Genomic DNA, 19,604 nt, shown 5'->3' with positions numbered 1-19,604 from the left:
GGAAATAAACAAAATGGCCAATAATGTTCTTTTCGGAGAATGCATTTGGGATATTATTGTTTAAAATTCTCTGATCACAATGGGTCGAAAAAATGAGAACGACCAACGAGCCGAAATGCGACGATTCTCGAGTCTGCCATTGAGTATCCTCTGAATAATGTTGATATTTACATCAAAGCCAAAATGCACGAAAGTGAACGTAAGCATTGACTATGGAATTGACATTTCTATAGGGACTCATATTTTGATAACGTCACGGTACCTGAAAATAATAATAGACCTATCGTACACGCAAAATCTTATTTTAATTCACGTGTTAAATGAACACGCGTACAGCTGTTGCGGCTTCTTTGATGATTATCCAATCAACAATCTTAATCTCCCGACCACTAGCTGGCACTAAGGTGCTAATTAAATGATGAGTCAACTGAGTTAATCTCACTAAAGTTATATTATACACAACATACTACTAATGTATAGATTGTTCTTCAGTATAACAATATCATGTGAATATTATGCCGTATGTGTTGTGGATGTTTCGTTACGAAAGGAGTGCATTTATTACGATTTTCGTCTTCAACACCCTTGAAATCCTAAATAAAAAAACATATCAAACGACAAAGAATAGCCCCATGGTATAAGCTTATTGCAAATCTGTTGAGTTGGAAGAGCTTGACCGTTGCCTGTCAAAATAACTGGTCTAGTAATGTACATGTATATGATTTTCTAACATAACAATCACACAGACTCAATTCTGAAATTTAAGAATAATTCTTGATGAACCAATTCTTCTAATATGGCTCAAAACATAATGTCACATTGTTATATATACAGTCGACAAAGTGTGTTATATAAGCAATATTCACAGCACCGTGGTATAAGCTTATTACAAATCTGTCAACTTGGAAGAGCTAGACGATTGCCTGTCAAAATAACTGGTGGTAGTAATAGAAGCATGTTTTTATATCAATGTGATAAATATGGTTAAAGGTTCAGACTCAGAGAGAGAGAGAGAGCGAGAGAGAGAGAGAGCGATGGGGTTTAACGTCCACTTGACACAAGCTAGGTTATTTCGGGACTAACATATGGTTCAATTTTATTTCCATAAATTGCATGCACAGAGAAAACCTACAAGGTTGGACAGGCGAACCTACTCCTTGTCACGTACAACCAGGGGAATCGAAACCATGCCAGTTGACTCAATGACAGACCTTATGATACAACGCACACAAGCTAACCATTTGGCCATCCAACCCCCCTTTAAATGTGCAGATATTATTACAAAAACTGGTTAACTCTTTGTGAAAGATGCTTTAGAAACTTTTATTCTAATATTCAATTTCTGAAACGCTGTATCGATATACTTTGGCTATATCAATATTTTTCTACTTTTATTTCATATTCAAATGTTAGCTAGACTGTTTATAAAGGCTTCATAGACAGTCATATTATTGAGGCTTTGCAGTAAACAATAAGTCTGCAAATACAAGACCAAGGTTGTAAAAACAAGTCACATAATCAGTCATATTACAGGTTTCACAGTAAACAATAAGTGTCAAAGACCAAAGTTGTAAAAACAATAAAGCTATTCAAAATGAAACTGTGACTTTATCAAAGTATTGCAATACTACAATATATTGCGATACTTTTTGTCAAGTATGGCAATATATTGCAATACAATTTTTGGGCGCAATATACAGCCCTAGCTTTCAAGAATTACAAATTTTCATTGGCCACAAATCTATAAATTCCACACCATATAATGGACGCATAACCCTGTCGTGAATTTCATGATTCCTTAATGACAGTGGAAGTTTTTAAAAACTCTGTGACTGTTAATTAGGGTATATAAGGAAGCACCTGCTGCGATAACTTCTTGGTCATATTTCTAAGTGTGTAACAAGATAAAAAGCAATTTTTTAAAACTTGATGAATCTATACGGTGGGACCTAAGGAGAAACTCTAGATATTGAAATTCTTAAATATTGATCATAAATTTCTAACGTAAATCAATGAAGTCTAGTCACATGGTCATTAAGCTCTTTTCCAGACAGTGATCAACGAGTTATTGAAATGATTAGTAGTTACAGCCTATGACAACAATTAACTGTATTTTTTGCCAGCTGCTGCTACCGGTATTTGCATTTTGTTTTTCTACCTGAGCACAGCTGTTTAAGATGCTGGTTATATAGTGGCATCATATTGCTCAAAGTTATAGTGTAATCTGAGCCCAGCATTATAATTGCCATCTTTGTTAATAACAACAACAATATGATCAATCACCTGATAAAATATAACAATGTCAATGATTGATAGCACTCAGTTTGACTTTTAAAATTTGTTAAGTTAAGCCACAACTTTCTGTCACACACGATATATTTAAATTATCCATATTGATCGGTAACAGCTTAGAGATGTTGACTGTCCCAGTAATATAATAATCAATACCTTTTTGACATACTGGGCTGCATCTTCTTCTTTATATACTTCTGCACTGACGGCCCCTCGTCTTGGACGAGCTTTCATTGGCGGATGAGGTGGTGTTATCGATATATCATCTTCTCTTTCATCACTAGGTGGTGTAGCAGATTTATGTTTTTCTTTTACTTGATCCTGGAATATACAATATAATACAACCATTAATTAATATAGATATAATACAACCATTAATTAATATACAATATACAACCATTAATTAATATAGGGAGGGGGGTTTCCCCAATCCCATTCAGACAACCTGAATAAAAAATATTGTTAAAAAAAATAAATTAATATACAATGTAATACAACCATTAATTAATATAGATATATACTGACTCTTTAAAAAATATGTCTGTACATTTAGTCCCCAAGACACATACCCACATACTCCTGAAATCTAATCCGGATTTATTCTCAGGCTAACTTTCAAGATACTGAAAACAATAGCTTGTCAATGATAGTTTTAGAAAAAAGGAGAAACAAAACTCTGGTAAAAGAATAATAAAATGTATATTGTTCAGACTCTGGAAGGAGTTGTGGTCGTGTTTCCAAGGAACAGATTACAGTTTTAGATTACAATGGTGGACAATTTATGGTAATGATAAACATGAAATATGATAATGCCAATAGATACCTTGTTATTGAGAAACTATATATACATTAACAATATGTAGTATCGTAGATTGTTAGTGATTCATTAGAAATCTTGATATACTGAAGACCTAGGTTGTTGGGGGTTTTTTCACATCATAAAAATTCTAAAATCCTGTTAAAGATTTGTTTTCTATTTGATTCAGCATTAAAGTTACAATTTCATATTTTTAAGTTATATTTTTAAAATATATTAAAATAAAGTCCTAAAATAGATGGTATCTATAAACAGTCCATTGTGTTATTATTTCCGGTGTAAGGATTTTTTAAGTGTGAGAAAGATAACCTATGATCGCATAATAGTGAGTTGACAACCTATTGAGCAAAAGACATAGAAATAATTAAGTTATGACTTTCTTAGAAAATATGAAATTGTAACTTTAAACTAAAGACATATTCCTTTCACAATCTGAACTGCTATTATGTTACAATCTATTGGTGTATATATTTAAATCACAAAGAATACAAGTGGACCTTTAGTTTAAATATCTTTATAAAAATAGCAACACATGCACTGTGTCAAGCTGATCTGAAAACAGCAGGATCATTCAAAGAACAATTCTCCCACATTTTGCTGAAACTGTAGATGACAGAACAATGGAAATGCGGACAAGATGGAACGACAATCTGCAAGTCGATATAAACTGAATTCTCAAGAATCATGACCATCATAAAAACATTTTGAAAAATATTTGTTTAATCCCTTGATCTTTAAGAAAAAGTCCAACTAGTCAACAAAAAAAGTGATAAGCACTGAAAAACTAAAACAAAATCTTGTTTCACCAATTAACGAATGCATATATTTCAGGTTTCTTCATTTCACTCATCTACACAATGTATATAATATTTAAAATTTCATACAGATTGGACGATAATTTTGGTCGTTATATAGTTCAAAGGATTCTGTAAAGTAAAGTTAAACATGGGCCATAAATAGAAGTAATAAACTGAAGTTGTGGAATTCGATAAGCTTCTGTGTTTCATTAAACTGACTAATGCATTTAAATTTCAACCAGATCAGATGAAAACTATTGCTTTTACAAGAGTCTACAAATTGATATTGTCATTATTTTTAGAAATCAATGAAATCCAATCATTTGTATCACTAATATAAACAAAATATAAATTCTAAAATATGTTTGCACACAGAATTATGGTCAACATCCAGACAGAAATGGATGATGTGCGATAACAATAAGACAACATTTCAATGTGGGCATATAAAAAGATGTAATAATATAATAACTATGGACTGTAGACTGTTGACAGGTTTCTGTGTCTCAATGTAAATGTCAAAAATATAGAATGATAAATAAAGAATTGTTTAAGATCAGACTGACACAACATGTACCACATATATACACACATGGAAATCAGCTGTATAAAGATATGATGCCACAGCAACTAATAGAATCTACAAAAGCTGTCACATTCCTATTTTTTTTATAGGTAATAGGAGCATGTATACATTACTAAAAACTGACCATTAACCCATTAAGTAGTTATCCGAAATAATCATTCCTAGTGTTAACATTAACAAACCATTTACTAGTAATCAGACGATTACTTTAGCTGTTTTGAGTTATTGGAAATTGTTGAAAATCAATAGGATTCTTCATTTCATGTGGGGGGGGGGGGAGGTGTATGGCGGAATGGTTCGTGCGTGCGCACTGTATCGTCTGCCATTGAGTCAACTGGCGTGGTTTTGATTCCCCAGTTGTGCGTGACAAGCGAGTAGGGTACCTGTTCAACCTCCTGGGGTTCCTCCCACTGCTAAAGACCCTACACGCATGCGAATTATTGAAATAAAATTGAACCATTTGTTAGTCCAGAAATGACAGAGTTTGTGTCAAGCGGACGTTAAACCCCATTTCTCTCACTCTCGTTTTATGAACATAAAACTGTGTCTAAATTTTGTATCGATCACGTGATAGATGAGTGTGTTGACCACGTACCACCATATTTCAAAACTTTTAAGTGACACCCTCAATTTGGCAAAAGGTGCCAATGATTTTCTTTTTTTTTTAAAATATTTTTAACTATACATAAAATACTTATGATATGTAAATAGAATTTAAATCAGATATGTTCGTTCATAGATTGTGAACAAAAATTGTCTATCTAACAGTAAATGACCAAGATGTACGTTATTTTATCGAATCTTGTGAAAGCAGATCAAATGATACTACTTTAATTTCAGAAACCCATTCCTAACTAAATTTAAATGTCAATTACATCTAGGTCTTCCAGTAAAAAAAAAATCTTAAAATAAAACAGACTTAAGATTCCCAAATAGAATTATTCTATGACTACAAACTGTAATTCCTTATTGTAATGTTTTCATGTTGCATTATTTATGTTGCATTATTCAAAGAATTAAGAAGATAAGTCCTTAGTTAATTCTCAGTATTTCAATCTACTTCTATTCTCTCTGGTCATTAATTAGTAATCATTTTGATATATAGTTCTATAGATGGTTATAATTATAAAAATAGACAATAATAACAATCACCATGGAAACTAAAATTATTTGTTGGAAGGTAGCCGCAGTGGCTCAGTTAGTAAGACATAAGCTCGCTAACCTGGAGGTCCTGTGTTTGATCCTTGTCTTGGCCAAGAAAGTTCATCAGTGTTTTTCAGGTGTGGTTCCCCCTTGTCAGTGGTGTTGGAGTGAGGGCCTGACAAGGACGTTAAACCTCATTTCATTTATTTATTGGCAAGATCATTTGATACACTAATATCAAATATCAGACTATTTCTATTAGTTTTACTTAGTTATGTAACTTTAATTTTATCCAATAGTTAGTCATTTGTGTGAACTTTTATCTGTACCAGGTTACACCTTGTTAATGGTAAAATTCATATTTCACACAACTCTTGATAATGAAGGCTGAAGATTACTGGCTGTAAATTGAGTCTAATTATACTACCTATAAATGTTGAATAGGTCTGATATAGGCTATTCATCAATAATCAATACTGCTAGTAAAAATTTAAAGTAAGCAAATCCCCAGAGAATAAAATAGATACAATTTTCTTCCAGGTCAATGGCTAATTACTAGAATAAAATATAATCAAAGCTTGTTTTTTTGGGTTTTTTAATTTCAGGAATTGTTTTATTCATACAAGTAATAATTTCTACCTGAGATTACAAATAAATCACTAGATAAAACATCTTTGATATTATAAGGCTCACACTGATATGGCAGCTGTGTTTAACACATATAATTTGATTTGGTCCATAAACTGTCAAAAAAATAAATTCTCAAGGGCATTTCCACCATTAAAATGGTGGAAATATGTCCACACAGCAATTATGTCTCTTTCATCCGAAAGGACAACTTAATTGGATGTTGACCAAATTTGACAAGCATCCCAAAGTTTCACACATTATTTGAATACCAATGGGGTTCATCCTCTCACAGTCCTAACCATGATTCACACAATTCTTAAAATCTACAGCCATTAAAATATAGTACAAAGAAACATGGTATTGAATATAATTCTTGATTGGCATTTAGCACAATAAAAACACAACACAATTTCACACAATCACTATTTATGGAATAACAATTACTGGTTTATTAACATGCAATGTTTCGACGATGGTACTTTCATTTTTATCAAGTGGCATTTGCTTGATAAAAACGAAATGATATGAAATGGGGTTTAACGTCCTACTGTTCTGCTCCTATACTAGGCTAATGAAGACGGGCATACGCCATACAGTGTGCTATGAGGGAAATTTTGCCAGGGCAGCGGCACTATCGCCTAGTCTTGTATCAAATTCCAACTGCCAGGGGATCTTTTACGTGCATTCCAATATATACACAGGACCTCAGTTTTTCGTCTCATCCAAAGGACTAGAGTCCTTGTCAGGCCCTCCGTCCTGCAACACTTACAAGGGGGAACCACGCCGGAAAATCTGGATGAACTTTCTCGGCCAATGCAGGGATCGAACACCCGACCTCCAGGCTAGCGAGCCAGTGTCTTACCCACTTAGCCACGTGATCCCCTTGATAAAGACAGTACCATCGTGGAAACATTGCATGTTAATAAACCAGTAATTGTTATTCCATAAATAGTGATTGTGTTACTGTTCAATTACTAAATGCCACTTAAAGAAGTTACAACACAATTTATATGGAATACAATAAATGGTTGTTTTGATGAATGTTCTCTTGTGTTCTCGAGCACGATTGATGTTTTTTTAAACTGCCTCATCTCCATATCTTCATCATGCTATAAGTGAAACAACCAGTGCTTGTATTCTATCCATATAAATTGTGTTGTGTTTTTTTATAGTATTTGATGTTTTCTGTCCTTATTCAGATCAAAGACTTTTCTCCAATATGAATGTGTTTAAGGCCCAGTGTCTGGAAAATTGAGGCAAAATTTTCCAACTATATGGTGGGAGAACGCTAGATCAGAGACAATCTAGCACATATATGTCATATGTGGAATGTGGGTTTTGATTAGGGTAAAGGTTAGGGCTGTAGATTTCAGCAAGGTCTCGAGATGTACCGGTAAACAGGGCGAGCACCAACCCTAACCCAAGACCTAGCCCTTAACCGTACCAACAATCCACATATGATGTCATTTGTGCTAGATCGTCTTCGATTTAGCATTCTAGTATATGGTGATGGTTAATATAGTCTGTAATATCCAGCTATATTTAAATATTGCTGATGGAACTGGTGCCAAGTTTCTACTAGTTAATTTCTTGGCTGATAACTTTAGAAATATGTAACATTTGGAATCAGATTTACATGTAGGGATATAAACATATTTGTTTTGTTGTTATATTGAAATCAATATGAAACCATCTAACAGTTTCCAAGTATCGCCAACGCCCGTTCTTGAACGAAAATGTAAACATTACGCCGTGAACATAAACATAGAAACTGGTCAATTTTTATTGGTTTGTCATAATCATCAAAGTGGCAAGTAAAATGGTCAATGTTGTGTATAATCGTATTCTTCATTCGATCACAATATAACAACGGGAACATTCACTTCCACTTTAATCCATTGAGATCGATCATCGACCATATGAACTCGTTCCAATTACATTACGACAGCTCACTTCGATTGCAGTACTGGTTGATAATCGTAATTTAATAAAATGTTCTGTCTACACCGAGTTAACATTTAATCAAATTAAGTAAAGGATTTAGATATGAAACACAAAACGGATTGATCTTGATACATATGTTACTGTTAGCTATACAGGGACAGTTTATTAGATCCTGGAACAATCATCAATAAATATCTATGTTATTTATTGGAGATCATTTCAAATATGTATTCACATGGCAGATTATTATTAAAACAAAGAGAGAGTGAGAGAGAGAGAGAGAGAGAGAGAGAGAGGTGGTTAAACGTCCACTCGACACAAACTACATGTAGGACATTTCGGGACTAACATATGGTTTAATTTTATTTTCAATAATTCGCTTGCCCGTAGAGGTCTTTAGCAGTGGGAGGAAACCAGAGGACCCGGAAAACTCCCATGGGGTTGGACAGGCGACTCGATCACGGTGGCTAAGTGGGTAAGGTGCTGGCTCGCTAGCCTGGAGGTCGGGTGTTCGATCCCTGCATTGGCCGAGAAAGTTCATCCAGATTTTCCAGCGTGGTTTCCCCTTGTCAGTGATGCAGGACGGAGGGCCTGACAAGGACAGCTGTCTAGTCATTCGGATGAGACGAAAAACCGAGCTCCCGTGTACACATTGGCGTGCACGTAAAAGATCCCCTGACAGTTGGAATTCGATATAAGAGTAGGCCGTAGTGCCGCTGTCCGGGAAAAATTTCCATGATAGCACACTGTATGGCGTATGCCCGTCTTAATTAGCCCAGTTCTGAGCAAAACAGTAGGACGTTAAACCCCATTTCATTTCATTTCTACTCCTTGTCACGTACAACCGGGGATTCGAAACCACGCTTAAATCAAAATAGATTGAGTTATGGTGGGTGGTTAAAGATACCAAATTTTGATGAATTTGTAAATAAACAGTTTAACAGGATTGATTGATCTAATGTTCAGTTTTAATCAGTGATGAAGCAACATTTATAGCTAACATTTTTGACTATTAAACACAAATTAAGTTATATCCCAACAATGGCTCTATTTGTAGATGAAAACCATTTTTATTTTTTTTACAGTAGACAGATTATGATACAGTTTATTACCACTCAAAAACATTTACACAGGTGATATTTAGCAATATCTGTAGCTATATCTTCTATACTTCCACAAATGACATTTCAAATTCACTGATTTCTTGTTTTTTCTCTTATTCATCATAAAATCACATTATTATCTCTTTCTCATATCTAGAAAGACTTGTACAAGATTATGTATTTATACCTATTGTAGATATCATGGTTTGGTATTAATAAACTGGTTTACTGCATAAAATTACATATCAATATGGGACATTAGTAAATTATAAAGCAAAGGGACAAACACCGAGCACCATGGCTGTGAGTCTTCACCCTCCTTGTAATACTTATAGCTATGGTCAGAGGCATGTTCCCCAAGATTCAAAGCCCAGCTTAACCGGAGCTGACTAGAATCGAGGGTCCTCTAACGCGTGATCGTTACTGCAGTGAGGGCCTGTGGGAAAGCTACTAAGAAATCGCCTACGTCATGGGTTTAGACCAATCACAGAGAAGCCTAGATTGATCACAGAGTGAAACTTCACAGAGAAGGTTGAGGGATAGCTCAGTCTCCACCCTCGCGTCGCTGGATCGATTACTGTGAAATTTTAATCTGCAATTTAATTTTTTTTTTTTTTTGCCATGAACCACGGGGCCCCTTGTTTTAATTCTATGTTTTTTCAGGTGCTCTCTTAAGAAATTTAAGGCTTCAGTTTAATAGGAAATGAAAATGAAATGGCTTCATTTTTTCTTCGATTTTGATGTATTTTGAAATTGGTGTGTTTGGATCAATATTCAATTTAAATGAATTGTCAAAGGCGAGATCATCTTTTTTAAAATCGTAATTCAATGCTACATTTCATTTGAAAACGTGTTTTACCATGACAAGAGATAGTGTGTCAATCATAAACTACCATAGTTTGAACGCCCCCACAATGTTACAACCTATTTAAATTATCCAATGAAGAGTGTCGATACCGGAATATTAACAAGAACATTCGTTTGTTTTAGAACATGATGTGAAATTGCCAATTTAAAATAAACCATTATGAAAACTATGTGATTGATAGAAAAAAATTGCATCTTCTCCAATCATATTAGTCGAAAATTTGTCGTCAAATTGACAGTATAAATTTGGCAGGGTAATATTAAATATCGTAGAATAACAAAGTATTTAGAAACCTGTCACTGGAAGATGAGGTCAATCCAACGTTTTTTTTCCTATAATGTCCAATATTCACTCCAGAGGATTCAGGAACATCTTCTACATAAGGACCGGATTATAAATTAATACCCTGAACATAAAAACATCCAATCTTAAGTGAAGAGAGGGATCGTGCTTAACTAGTAGTAACTACATACAAAGCAATAATGCTTTCCTGACAGTATTCTAGTCTAATTTTCTCCTATTTCTGAATATTTGTTTTCTAAATGTTTAAAATATTATGAAATTTATCCTCAAGGGACTTTTCTATTGAATTTGGAATTATTCTGGCAGAACTTGTTATTGAGTAGGAAAAACTGAGGGGATATGACACAATTAATACTGACAGGTTATTGATCCATCAATTATTGTATATCGTAGAGATACTGGTACATATAATATCCACATCTATACACTGTTAAAATATACACAAGTTATTTATATAGACAATTTGAAAAACAGAACCAATAAAACAATATTGAAATAGTTATATGTATAGTAAATATTATATATACCGGTATGCACTTTAAAAGCAAGGTATGTTTGAATTATGCTATTTGACATTTGTTCCCCCAGAGCACAAAGCAAATCAATAATTCATTTTGACTGTGACATATGCATATATTTGTTCATTTTCTCTTCAATCTTAGGTCTCCTATATGACAAAATGAATGTCAAAAGACTTTTTCTTCTTTTTGATGAATTGCCATGATTGGTGTATCTTTAAAATGGGTTATAATATTTAAGGTATGATACAAATCACTATTATGAAATAAAAAGAATTTATTTTAAAGCAGGATTTATTTCAGAAAAGGAACTCTTTTAACATCTGCACAATCCCCTGATTCAAATAAAGAAATGAAATGAAATGGGGTTTTAACATTCTACTGTTCTGTTCCTAACCTGGGCTAATAAAGACGGGCATACGCCATACAGTGTGCTATGAGGGAAATTTTTGCCCAGGCAGCGGCACTCAGCCTACTCTTATATCGAATTCCAACTGCCAAGGGATCTTTTACGTGCACGCCAATGTTTACACGGGACCTCAGTTTTTTCGTCCCATCCGAACGACTAGACAGCTGTCCTTGTCAGGCCCTCCGTCCTGCATCACTGACAAGGGGAAACCACGCCGGAAAATCTGGATGAACTTTCTCGGCCAATGCAGGGATCGAACACCCAACCTCCAGGCTAGGGAGCCAGCGTCTTACCCACTTAGCCATGTGATTCCCCATTCAAATAAAGCCTACATTTCCCAAGCACAGAAGTCTTTCATTAAGAACTATTTCAATTCAGCGCAAATTTTAAAAGAAAATCTGAAGAAAGAAAAGATTCCCCACAACATAATGCAATCACCAAGATTGTAAAATAAATGATGTGATTACTCCCAAGTGACGAGTTTACTGGGCCCCATCTCCACGACTATTTTATAATCAATTCTTATTAGACTGAAGTCTTAGTTCATTAATTGCTTCAGACCGCCGTTGGTGAACCTAGAATCGAGTTATGTTATAATAAGCCCTAAATAACTACCTAGATCATACTGGCTTATATATCTTCTCCATATAATAAGCTTCCAAGATCAAAATACTTCAGACTGAGAGCTTAAATGATTTTACAAGTCTGCTAATTATAAAACATGTGGAGATAATAATGAAATGGTAAGGAGAACAGAGATATATGTACAAAACCAATATATAAAGTTACTCCTACCTCGAACCGATTAGTCTGTAGCCAGATAAAAAAATCAGGAACTAATGACATTTCAGACAATGTTGTTAAAGAATGCTGTATGGTAATGTGTTTCATAAATTGGACAAAGATTTGTTTATTTTTTTATGACACCATTTGTGGATAGACAATTCATATGCTGATAATCAAATGAAATGAAATGAAATGGAATGGGGTTTAACGTGTTACTGTTCTGCTTCTATACTGGGCTAATGAAGATGAGCATCATGTCATACCGTGTGCTATGAGGGAAAAGATCCCTTGGCAGTTGGAATTCGATATAAGAGTAGGCACCTACTCTTATATCAAATTCCAACTGCCAAGGGATCTTTTCCGTGTATGCCAATGTATACACGGGACCTCGGTTTTTCGTCACATCCGAACGACTAGACTGCTGTCCTTGTCAGGCTCTCCGTTCTGCACCAGCACTGACAAAGGGACACCATGTCGGAAAATCCCGATGAACTTTCTCGACAAAGGCAGGCGACCTCCAGACTACTGATAAACAAAACATAAAGATGATTATACCTTTAACTCTTGGCATCTAGTTTGTGGAACTTCATCTTCATTGTTAACTCCTTTCTTAGTATCAGTATTATCCATGAGTTGTGTTTCACTCTGTTTTGCAGTGTCTATATTTTTTGTCGAACTGGAATCTATTTCTTCCTTATTTTCATCAACCCGAGGGATTTTTTCTTCGGGTTTAATCTTAGTATTTGTTTCGTCGTTTTCACTAGAATTACCACCTTGTCCCTGACCGGTTGTACTTTCTACAACAGCATTTTTTAGTTTTTGTAAATTATTCCCCATATTTATAATTGCTATCTGCTAACAAAATGTTGCTTATACCAGCGGGAAGCATAAACCAAGCTTGATATGTCAATAATATATAAATTCTGATGAAAATGTCCAAAACGCATTGAAAACACTCTTGACAGCCTGAAACAATGAATTTACTGAATATTTAAAATCATAAAATGTTCAACAGTGCATAAAAAAACTGAGCCGATCTGCTAATGCATTAAACAAATCTGAACCAAATAACTCAGGTATAACAGATATACGACTATCTTTGTTTATGTACAGAAATATGACTAGACAAGCAGAAAAAGAAAACCTGACCTACAAATTCACAACAATGATAGGTAAAGCTTATAAATAACTGTTGGCTCAAGGTGAAAACTGTTTCTTAATTATCACTATATACTTCCTATCTCATTAAAACATCTCTCACAACTTCTTATGATAGAATCAGTTCGTTCACATTAAAGAAATGGCGGCTTGGATCTAAGATGTTTTTCAACAAATATTGATCACTTAAAAGATTGCCACACTTTATTTGATCAACTATTCCTTCAACTTGCATCAGTCTGCTTAAATAAAATACAGCTTTACTATCCAAGACATTCTCAAGCAATCTGCATTACATCTGTACCCAATGCAGCCGTTTATCATCTTGTCCCAAAATCAACACAAAACTCTTGTAAGTACCTTAGAAATAGATGTTAAAACTGTTCATAAAATTCTTGGCGAAAATCTAAAACATTCTTTCTTAATGAAATAGAATGCCATCACACTTAAGCTGTTACAAGAAAAAGTCTAGTGCTACAAAGTACAATCCAAGCTGTACAAATAAATCAACCTTTAATTTAATTAATAATAGCCGCAAGTGTGGCTGTCTACACATAATATTGCCTTTATTAATTATTAATAACAACGTATAATGGTCCATTCAAACAACCTTAATAAACATTGATGTCCATCTGTGCCAGATTCACAATATTCCAGTACACAGAAATGAAAACTCTTCATTTGCACATTATGAAAATTGGAAAGCAGTGCTAGATAGATGTCTCACCTTGAGAAAACCACATCCTCACTATTTGTCACAACTGATATATAGAGGCTAAACTATAGTGACTATAGCTCATTAGGAATGTGTGATCCTTTAAGTTTAATAATGGCAATATCATGACCACTATGTCGAAAGCCATCGGCATAACTCTATAATTACTCGTCTTAGACTTAATAAGATCAGAAACAGCTGCCCCTAGAAATATGACATCTACATCATAAATAATTAGAATGAATACTCGTAATCTTTTCTGTCATCGAACAGGCACAGAAAGTGAACTACCTGTCTAAAACATTTTAGTTTCGATAAAATTATTTATTATAAAATATTTTTAGAACAAGAACTGAATGTTTGTAATTGTCAGACGTAGCCTGCGACATATTATGGACTTTTGTGTCCTTCACTAGATCATGGCAGACCCTCCAAAAGCCATGTTTGACCCAAGGCTAAATTGTCTGATTACTGTGACAAATATTTGTCAATGTCACATCTTTTTTTTTAGTCTACATGCATACTTGTTCTGCAATCACTTAAAACTTAAAAGCAAGTTCAACCTGTTTTTTATATTTTTTTAAATTCAAGAAATTTTATTGAAGTAAAGTAAAACTAATTTAAATCAAACCTATGCATATTCAAATTAAACAACCACCCTTTCAATGTAATATATATGAATGGAAATAGGTCCTGGTTGGAACATTCTAAAGATAGCCACAATTTACCTGCCCCTAGTAAATCAATAAATACACTTAATTCCTGTTTAACAACCAAATAATGGTTAAATGATTGTATGGTATATATAAACCTGGTTTCATTTATTACTACTGACAGCAGTAAATAATATGTCCAGTTGAGTTAAATAAACTAGGACAACTATCATTAATGGTAATTATATACCACAAATAAATTTTACAAAGTAGATCAGATTTAACAAGGTTGACAAATTCTACAATTCAAGTCCAAACCATATACAATATTAAACAACGATTTCAATTTTTATCCAATTTCTACTCAAAACCATATGCAATATTAAACAACGATTTCAATTTTTATCCAATTTCTGCTCCAAACCAAATGCACTATTACTAACGATATCAATTTTCATCCAATTTCTACTCCAAACCATATGCAATATTAAACAACGATTACAATTTTTATCCATTACATTAACGATTTAAACTTTTATCCAGTTTTTATTAAATCTGGCATTACGCCACAACCTCAAGTTATTTTTTTTTCTAATAAGGTTATATTATATTGACAAACAGTCATATTTGTAACAGAATATCTTTAAAATAATTCACGTCTGCTTTTGCTGTAAAAAATCTATTTTCTACTGGTGTCTACATTTTAAGGGAGTGAGATCAAGTAAACATGTTTTATTGAATAGAACGGAAAACGTGCTCTGCCAACATGGCTAACACTAGAAACAGACCAATAAATCTATTCTATTTACATCCAACGATTGAACTTCTAAAACCTTCACAGATACACATTATTCTTATAAAATAGCAGTCGACAAAAATATCATAAATTACACAAAAACTCATACCTTCTAATAATTGAATTAACAATTTTGCCCTCGAAAGTCCAAAAATAAACTAAACCTTCATTGGCAACCTACTAAAGTGAACTGCTTAACACACTCACTGTCAAACACACTTATTCAATAACAAGCCTTAAAACACTTATTCAATAAGAAGTCTTACTGTCAGTTGATAGATGTTTATTGCAGATGGCACCACTTGCAGTGTGTGTGTGTGTGTATATATATAATATGTGAACACAGCACACACAGGGATATGTCACAGTAAACTACAAGCACACCGTTGATAATTCACCAACAATCATCAACTGTAGAATATATATGGCTCAACATTCTATACCGTATGTACTACAGATCCATCCAAATAGCAAGAAAACAACTTAATTTCAGCAATGGCTGACACATACAACTGTTGCAAGCTCCTGGCTGTTCAGTAAGCAAGACAGTGATTCTGCAAAAAAAATCAATAGCCATCCCAGAATAATTGTGAATACTATAATTCAGTGATGTGAATTACCAGTGACTGTTTTCTCACACATGAATTGCTAATCAGACATGCAGATGATCACCATGGTATTATTGATGTCCCTACATAATATTCAGGTACAAAAAAAATTTGATTGCAAAAATACCAGATAATTTCTACTCCCTTAAACTCGATCTATTGGAAAACACTAGCCGAACAAGTACTTACACAGGTACCTCCAAGTACAAACAATGTTTCTCCTTAAAGCATAATGCCATTTGGGTTAAGAACTCAATCAAATTGAATTGCCTGTCATAAGGCTTAAAACAGACAGTCAATACAAGAGAAACACTACAGAGAGAGAGAGGAAAATCAATTAATACATGTATGACTTATTTATTGATTTTATTGACTTCAATTTTATATCCAAGACAAGACATAATACTACTGGAGAATCTAGACTATACTGTACATATATTAGTCCAGATTACCATGCCTAAACCTATAGAATAAGCAAATTAATGGAAAACGATTTGAATTCACTTACTGTTGACAAAGATAACATTTTATTCTATTTTCTTTCAAGCTAAGCTATGAAAGCAGAACAAAAGACAAATGACCGACAAATGAACTCTTTCAATACTTATCTGATCATTTTTAACTAGGACAAATAAGAAATAATTTAAAGGAGTCAATGAGTTAATAATGAGTTCTCAGAAACCATTATTCTATTAAGGGTGGATTTTGGGTGCCTTAGCCTATAGAATAAGAGTAAATTACTGGAAAAAAATTTGAATTCACTTACTGTTGACAAAGGAAACATTTTATTCTATTTTGTTTAAAGCTGAAGTATGAAAGCATAACAAAAGACAAAATGACCGATATATGAACTCTTTCAATACTGATCTGATCATTATTAAAGCTGCAATTTCATGTTATATTTTTAAAATTTATTAAAATAAAGCCTTAAAATAGATGGTATCCATAAACCGTCCTACCTTGTTAAAGAATAATCCTATTAATCTTATAATTCACTATTGCCAGCTGAGAAAATGACAAAAATATCATTTTCAACTTTAAATTCCAACGTTTGAAGGTAGCTAATGCATGGAGGCAATAGGAAAGCAAGGGAGGTAATTGTGTTATTATTTCCTGTGTCAATGATTTTTAAGGGTGGGAAATAATGCCCATGGTCGTATAATAGTGAGTTGATAACCTATTGAGCAAAAGACATAGAAATAATTATGTTTTGACTTTCTTAGAAAATATGAAATTATCGCTTTAACTAGGACAAATCAGAAAAATTTAAAGGAGTCAAGAAGTTAATAATACATTAGTTACTTTTGTAGGTAATGGGATAATTTAAAAAAAAAAAAAAGAGCTAAAAACTTATCAAGAGAAACAACTCATTAAGTAGTTATCTGAATTTAAAATTTGATTGGCTACCTGAGTTTTTCCTAAAGTTTGTTACACAAAACATGTAGGCCTAAAGATAATCAAATGATGAATTTAGCTGTTGGAAGTTATTGGAAATTGTTGTTTATTAATTTCAACTTAATTGCCACTAGATGGTCCACAAGAGTTTAAAAAGATTATCCAGGGCATTATTCTATTAAGGCTGGATTTTGGAGGCTAGAGGATAGGCAATCTGATTAATATACAGATTTATATTTCGTTCCGTTTTTTTATACTTTCGATGGCCTACACTACATGAAGATCTGACCAGTTTTACTGAAAGGTCGCGTGGGGGGGTCGTACATGAGGCTTTTGACCCTATGACGTCAGACATTGATTAATCAATCGGTTTTCCATCTAAAATTCACTATAGTCAAACTTGCCAACAGTTATGATTTTATTTCAGGGTTGTATAAACGGACAATATTTATGTGCTCTGGGCAACCCAAGTTCTCACTCCATACTAAAGATCAAGCTTTGTTTAACAATTCAATTTACCTTATGTTCAAAAAGATAGCACGTTCAAACAAGGTGTGGAAGGTTTTTCATTATTTCCATCGAAGCTCATTTGCAATGACTAATGTGTCATGGTAATTTATTAAGACTATAGCCCAACTAATCCAGACTATTTTTTTAATACATGGCTGGTGGAATTACTGTCAGACCCATGCTTAAAAAAAAATAAAGTGTTTTTGTCTTGTACGAACAAAATACATCATTGTGGTTATTAAAATCTTATCATAAGGTTTGAAATCGCCACAGGTAAAATTGACTTTATATTTATACATAGTGTTTAAGGTCACGAGATGAAGAGGTTTAGAATTACTTTTGAAGTTATTGCCCTTGATAACTTTTTAAACTCTTGTGGACCCTCTAGTGGCAAAAGATATTTTCCAATTAAGTTGAAATTAACAAACAACTCTGGTCGGCAATCATATTTTAAATATTCCAGAAAATTACATAATGGGTTGTTACTCTTGATAAGTTTTTAGTGTTTTTTTTTAATTCTCCCATTACCTACAAAAGAATAAATATGTGTAAAACGCTTGTCGACTTCTGAGATGTCTTAGCTGCTGTACCACAGGGGTAAACATATATTCAGGTGCCATAACTCTGGCAGTAATTATCGGAAATCAATAGGCTTCATCGTCTCATGATCTTAAACACTGTATAAATTTAAAGTCAGTCGGATATTAACTTTAGCTTCTAGAGCGTCCACAAGCAATTGTGGACACTGGACGGACCTGGTCTACGAAAATATACAACCCCATTTCAAACTGCGCGTATCACAATGTAAGGTGCTATATAACCATTAGTTCTATGAATGGTATGTTCATATTGACTTTTTCTTTATTTGTCATCATTCTATTTGCACAATTAAATGAATCTCTCTCTTTTGTGTTAATATGTCATCAACTCTGAAGTCTGGATTGGCTCCTTTAAAGATACATTGTCCCGTAAGTATTGATCAGGTAGTTATTTCCAATAAAAGTATCACAAGTAGCTAGGTATATATGGAAAGTGTAGACACCCAATCTTACTAGAAAAATACTGGATTCCCCGAAAAACACTCATGGGACAAGCACTGGGCAAAAGGTCAGGGTATCACTAACTGTCAACCTGACTGTTGTCTGCCAGCTTCTTCTGTGCTAGCTTGACTGAGAGAGCGGTTGTTATTTCTGGATGAAATGGTTGGGAGTTTTTGGAAACATTGAGGGGTGTCAACATACAAAAGACAGCGGAAAAAGAAGTTGAAAGAAAATATTTAAGTATTTACGTAAATGGACAATAAATAATGAAAAATACATTCTGAAAAATGGACCCTCCCTCAAAGAAACAGGTGACAGACATGGTCTCATATCAGTTTATTTATAGCTTGAGGTGTCTCCCCACATATACAAAAGTTTGAGAGGGATTTGAAACAAATTTTTTATAGACTAATTAGCTTGAATATGTTTTTAGTTCAAATATATCATTAAATCACACAGTTTGCATGTGGAAAAGTATCTTTAACCATAGATGTCCTTTCATGGATACAAATTTTGTTTGTATCATTATATAT

The 19,604-nt window shown here is 33.6% G+C and overlaps 1 protein-coding gene across 3 annotated transcripts in view; it reads right to left on the bottom strand.

The window, feature by feature from the left end:
• The window catches only part of LOC126809622 (cAMP-dependent protein kinase regulatory subunit), a 62,774-nt gene that overhangs the window by 16,746 nt on the left and 26,424 nt on the right, over nt 1-19,604 (bottom strand). Inside the window, exons 1-3 of one of the 3 annotated variants that reach the window (XM_050534289.2) lie at nt 15,628-15,733; nt 12,752-13,162; nt 2,449-2,613 (exon numbers count right to left, since the gene is read on the bottom strand). In XM_050534289.2, coding sequence (XP_050390246.2) covers nt 2,449-2,613; nt 12,752-13,033 — 447 coding nt within the window. In that variant the 5' untranslated portion in view covers nt 13,034-13,162; nt 15,628-15,733. Of the gene's footprint in view, nt 1-2,448; nt 2,614-12,751; nt 13,163-15,627; nt 15,734-19,604 lie in introns of those variants that run through there. The other 2 variants (XM_050534291.2, XM_050534290.2) reach the window with 2 other exon arrangements.

This window comes from Patella vulgata, chromosome 2, assembly GCF_932274485.2.
Source record: "Patella vulgata chromosome 2, xgPatVulg1.2, whole genome shotgun sequence".
In the NCBI taxonomy this organism is placed as follows: Eukaryota; Metazoa; Mollusca; class Gastropoda; family Patellidae; genus Patella; species Patella vulgata.
The sequence above is the reverse complement of the archived record's forward strand: the minus strand, read 5'-3'. Positions and strand labels throughout refer to the sequence as shown.